The 4,917-nt window shown below is 33.2% G+C and overlaps 1 protein-coding gene across 1 annotated transcript; it reads right to left on the reverse strand.

The window, feature by feature from the left end:
• Positions 1–747: 747 nt before the first annotated feature.
• Positions 748–4,717, reverse strand: LOC139503032 (complement C1q-like protein 4). The gene is made up of 2 exons (XM_071292709.1): positions 4,343–4,717; positions 748–1,240 (listed from the first exon to the last, which is right to left on the reverse strand). Exons 1-2 carry the CDS (start codon positions 4,668–4,670, stop codon positions 783–785), a joined length of 786 nt encoding a protein of 261 aa, XP_071148810.1. The 5' UTR covers positions 4,671–4,717; the 3' UTR covers positions 748–782.
• Positions 4,718–4,917: the final 200 nt, after the last annotated feature.

The raw sequence follows: 4,917 nt of genomic DNA on the forward strand, positions 1-4,917 counted from the left end.
TCAATTTGATGTTGGAAGCGTATTGATTCATATTTAAGTCTTTAACTTAGATACATGATTTTGTTTCATTAGTTGTAATTGGCTTAGAAATAGCTGTCAGTGACTGCAAGTTTGTTCTTCCAGATCTGTACTTTTTTGTTTTTTGGATGTCCGTATATATATATATATGAATTTGGTGGATATTTTTCTCATTGGCAATCATATACCACATCTCCTAATCTTATAGCATACATATATAGTATCACTAGTAGCCTGTCACCATTAGGGTTTAGAGTTTGAGTCAAGCATCTTGCAGGTGCAGTCTATTCCAATCTTAATTGACTATTATTGAAAATATTCGTCGGTAATTTTCTTAGGTCACCAAGGCTTCTTTCTTTATTGTCAATACATGTTGGCATCGAGTATTTCCGAAGAGACATTATTTGTCACAATGCGCATCTGAAGCATCAAAATGTTTACCGTTTATGTTAAACATGTTTTAGCCTTGCGACAAAGAGTTATTTAAAAGAGGGGAGAAAGATACCAGAGGGACAGTCAAACTCATAGATTGAAAATAAACTGACAACGCTATGGCTAAAAAGTAAAAAGACAAACGGACAAATAATAGTACACAAGACACAACATAGAAAACTGAAGACTAAGCAACACGTACCCAACTAAAAATTTGGGGTGATCTCAGGTGCTCCGGAAGGGTAAAAAACATGTGACCTCGCAAAATTGGTTGTATATGTCAACATAAAAGCCATGTTATTACTAAATGATTTAATAAATTTAATTTGATTTTAGCCAATAAGCCATCCAGCAAACGAAGACCGTCCTTGGTCGTTGCTCTGTATACCACCAAACGGCTGATTTGTTGAATGAGTTCTTATCATCACTGTATCACCTCTTAGAGTAGGCGTAACAATAGTTCCCGTACTATGGGCACTACTGCAGACTGCATCTTGGCTTATCGCATCTACAACCACCGCACCTTGCACAATACCATTTTGCACGATCTCGAATGAGAAATGAGAATTGCATATCACACGGACGGTAAACGTAAAGATGTAAACTCCACTAGTCGGCACTGTAAAGATGCCTGTAGCTCCATTATAGCCACTGTGTATGTTAGTCCTCAACACGTCAAAGGCGAGAGTGTGGCGAGCCCCGGGGTTCCCTTGTGGTTTACTCATGTATGCATAGAAAGCAACAACTTGACCAAAAGCTCTTGGTAGGATATTTTTCTCGATTGCGTTTTCTGAAAACATAAAAAAGTGTGTGTTAGTGGGATTAATGCTGTTAGTATTTTTTCAAATGTATATTTTCTCAGCAAGAACTAATTGATATACATATAGATAGATATAGGAAGATGTGATATGAGTGCCAATGAGACAACTCTCCATCCAAGTAACAATTTATAAAAGTAAAACATTGTAGGTCAAGGTACATGTTTTAAATAGATTGTCGCATTTGTTCAGTTTGACGTATTTTTGATGTCTTGATGTGTGATGTATATAGGAGGTTCTAGATGGTGTTTAAAGAATAGGGTAATAATGGACAAAAAGTAAAGAATAAAGGCCAAAAATGCATAAAGGATAGACAAAAACATGCATACAGGATAGGCAAACATACATAAAGGATAGACAAAAACATACATAAAGGATAGGCAAACATACATAAAGGATAGGCAAAAACATATATAGGAGTTAGGCAAACATACATAAAGGATAGGCAAAAACATACATAAAGGATAGGCAAACATACATAATGGATAGGCAAAAACATACATAGGAGTTAGGCAAACATACATAAAGGATAGGCAAACATACATAAAGGATAGGCAAAAACATACATAGGAGTTAGGCAAACATACATAAAGGATAGGCAAAAACATATATAGGAGTTAGGCAAACATACATAAAGGATAGGCAAAAACATACATAAAGGATAGGCAAACATACATAAAGGATAGGCAAAAACATATATAGGAGTTAGGCAAACATACATAAAGGATAGGCAAAAACATACATAAAGGATAGGCAAACATACATAAAGGATAGGCAAAAACATACATAGGAGTTAGGCAAACATACATAAAGGATAGGCAAAAACATACATAAAGGATAGGCAAACATACATAAAGGATAGGCAAAAACATACATAGGAGTTAGGCAAACATACATAAAGGATAGGCAAAAACATACATAAAGGATAGGCAAAAACATACATAAAGGATAGGCAAACATACATAAAGGATAGGCAAAAATAGTCCAAAAATGTAGGGGCGAATAAAATAAAGTAAAATATAGATAATAAATGAAAAATGGCTTAAGATATAAAGAACAGAGCAAAATGGCCTACACAAATTTTAAAATACAAAAATTGGTGGCTTTTATCAATGTGTGACAGGAGTTCTGGTCAGTTTATCAACCGACAAAGAACAAACACAAAACATGATTTTACTATTCAAATTATCACTTCTGTTTTTCTTAGAAGAACATTTTGTGCTACTCTTATAGAAGAACATTTTGTGCAACTCTTAGAGTAGAAGTTTGTCAAGGTTGGGTCCTATTTTACCTTTTCGAATGGAATAGACGGCTTAGCTCAATATTTCTAAATAGTGAAGCCTCTGCAGTGATCCATCATAGTTCCTTTGAACTATATATTGCAAAACAATTATCAATTTCCGATAATCATGCGTATTAATTGTCACGTGTTACAAATATAGGGCAAAATTCCCTTCCCAGAAACAAAATTTAAAGTTTTTAATTTCTGGAATATGAATACTAAATAGTAAATACACACTATTCAATAATTTTACATTTTCCCTTGAAATCAAACTGTTATCCAACTCTCCACGTTTCTGTTAAAAGCCTTTTGATATTGCAAATATTCCCTGTTTTTGTAACATTTTGTATTCAAGGACGTCTCTTTAACCAATATGTAATGATTTAAAAATAAACCCAAAGACTATATATATGTATTCCATAGGTGCCTATCACAAGCAAAAAATACTGTCCCTGGCTAGGAGGCATTTAGCGATCATAAAAATGTTTTCCAACGAAAAGTCGTTAAGTCGAGAGCGCCGTGTAATTTCATAGGTGTCATTTATTGCTATCTGTCTTATCTAATTTTTGCGCTTTTTTTAAATGTATAACTCAACTGTTAGTTTCTATTTTGAGGTGTTTTACATTTTGATCATGCCTTTTATAGTTAACTATACATTATGTGCATACTGTTGCTTATTTTTGGATGCAATACAGTGAAGCAGAGTTGATTTATACCTTTTAATCATGTGGTCTCTTGTGGATAGTTATTTCATTGGCATTAATGCCACATCGCATTATTATATATGGCGTTTCTTGAAACAGAACAGTGGGTTTGGGTAAGAATGTCATCTTGAAACATTTTTGAAGAGATATTTCTACAAGTTTGGCAAACTGCGTCAAGTTGAAGTTTTGAGATTTCTCCAAGCGTTTTATATTTCAGTTTGTCAAACGGTTAAAAATAAGTAATGATACTGTTGAAACATGAAAAAACATGCATGGGGCTTGTATAAAACTATTGGAATTTTTGTTTTAAAAAGCTTGGACCTTGTGTTACACAAATTAACAAAGTCAGGGGAGATCGCCCCTTTAACTCTTTTATCAACAATTCTACATCGTTAAAATTAACAAATCAAAACAAATCAAATCAAATATTTTATTGTCATATAACCTTTACAGTTTGTGCATGACCAACATATATTAACACAATAAACACAATAAACATATATACATACATATTAAACATACACATTAACAACAGCATCAAAATTTATAACAACAAACAAGCTGTTAAGAGTCCCCTGTCCTCAGTTCTAATGACTTTTTCAAGAAGGATCCTAACTTATTTGTTTGTAAAGGCGATGATGGATTTAGTAAATACTGATTTTTTTCTTCTTCATTTAAAATTTTAAATTATTAAAGTTATTATTTTCAGTACATATGTGATGAAAAAAAATCATTTCTTAGAGTTTTATTTTACTCACAATAGAGTAAAAAATGTTTCTCATCCTCTAGTATTTTACATTTATGGCAAAGTCGTTCCTCTCTTGTGATTTTAAAATATCTCCCCTTTTCAATTAACAATATCGTTTGCATTTTACGTACCGGTAACTAGTTAAAGATAACTATCGGATAAAGACTAGAATATTAAGCTGACTATGCGGTATGAGATTTGCTCATTGTTGAAGGCCGTACGGTGACTTATAGTTGTTTATTTTCGTGTCATTTGGTCTCTTGTGGTGAGTTGTCTCATTGGCAATCATACCACATCTTCTTTTTTTATATATAGTATATGACTTGTATATATAATCTACCTTTTATACTGTGTTCTCCATTATCTAAATTATCACCACTTAGACTGTCCTCATCTCTCAAACAATTTATCATCCTTTGCTTTAGAAATGTTATTTCCTTAGTTTGGTTATAATCCCTGTGTTTCAACAGCTCAATTTCAGATTTCTGAGCATTATTTATCACTTCTAGATTTCCAATTCTAAGCTCCTGTTCTGTTAGTTTAAACATCTGTTGCTTCAAAAGTTTCTCGAGTTCATCCAGTCTGCTGTCTTGGTTGTTTGCAAAAACGCAAACTACGTGAATGAAAACAAGCGCAATGAGCATGGTCCAATTTTGTATACTTTTCATAAAGTAATGTGTGGAACCAAGGGTTCAAAGATAGTAGAGCTTAACTTATTGATGTAATACATAGTTCGCCTTGATCTGGTTTCGGTACTGGTTCAATGATATCAATGTAATGAAACGTGACATTTTTACCTGGCTTTCCAAATTATTTGTCATACTTGGTTTCCTTCTCAGTGTTAGTATATTCATCATGTTGCCGATACCTGCCTTGTGGTTGTTTTTATTGCGCATGTTTTACGACGTGTGAAAT

Source organism: Mytilus edulis, chromosome 14 (assembly GCF_963676685.1).
Source record: "Mytilus edulis chromosome 14, xbMytEdul2.2, whole genome shotgun sequence".
NCBI classification, from domain to species: domain Eukaryota; kingdom Metazoa; phylum Mollusca; class Bivalvia; order Mytilida; family Mytilidae; genus Mytilus; species Mytilus edulis.

What these genes read in the sequence shown, in the direction of transcription:
- LOC139503032 (XM_071292709.1), bottom strand. Translation starts at nt 4,670, where the DNA reads ATGAAAAGTATACAAAATTGGACCATGCTCATTGCGCTTGTTTTCATT. An exon ending in TGGAGAACACAGTATAAAAG is followed by an intron (nt 1,241 to 4,342) that starts GTAGATTATATA and finishes TTATGTTTTCAG; the next exon opens with AAAACGCAATCGAGAAAAAT.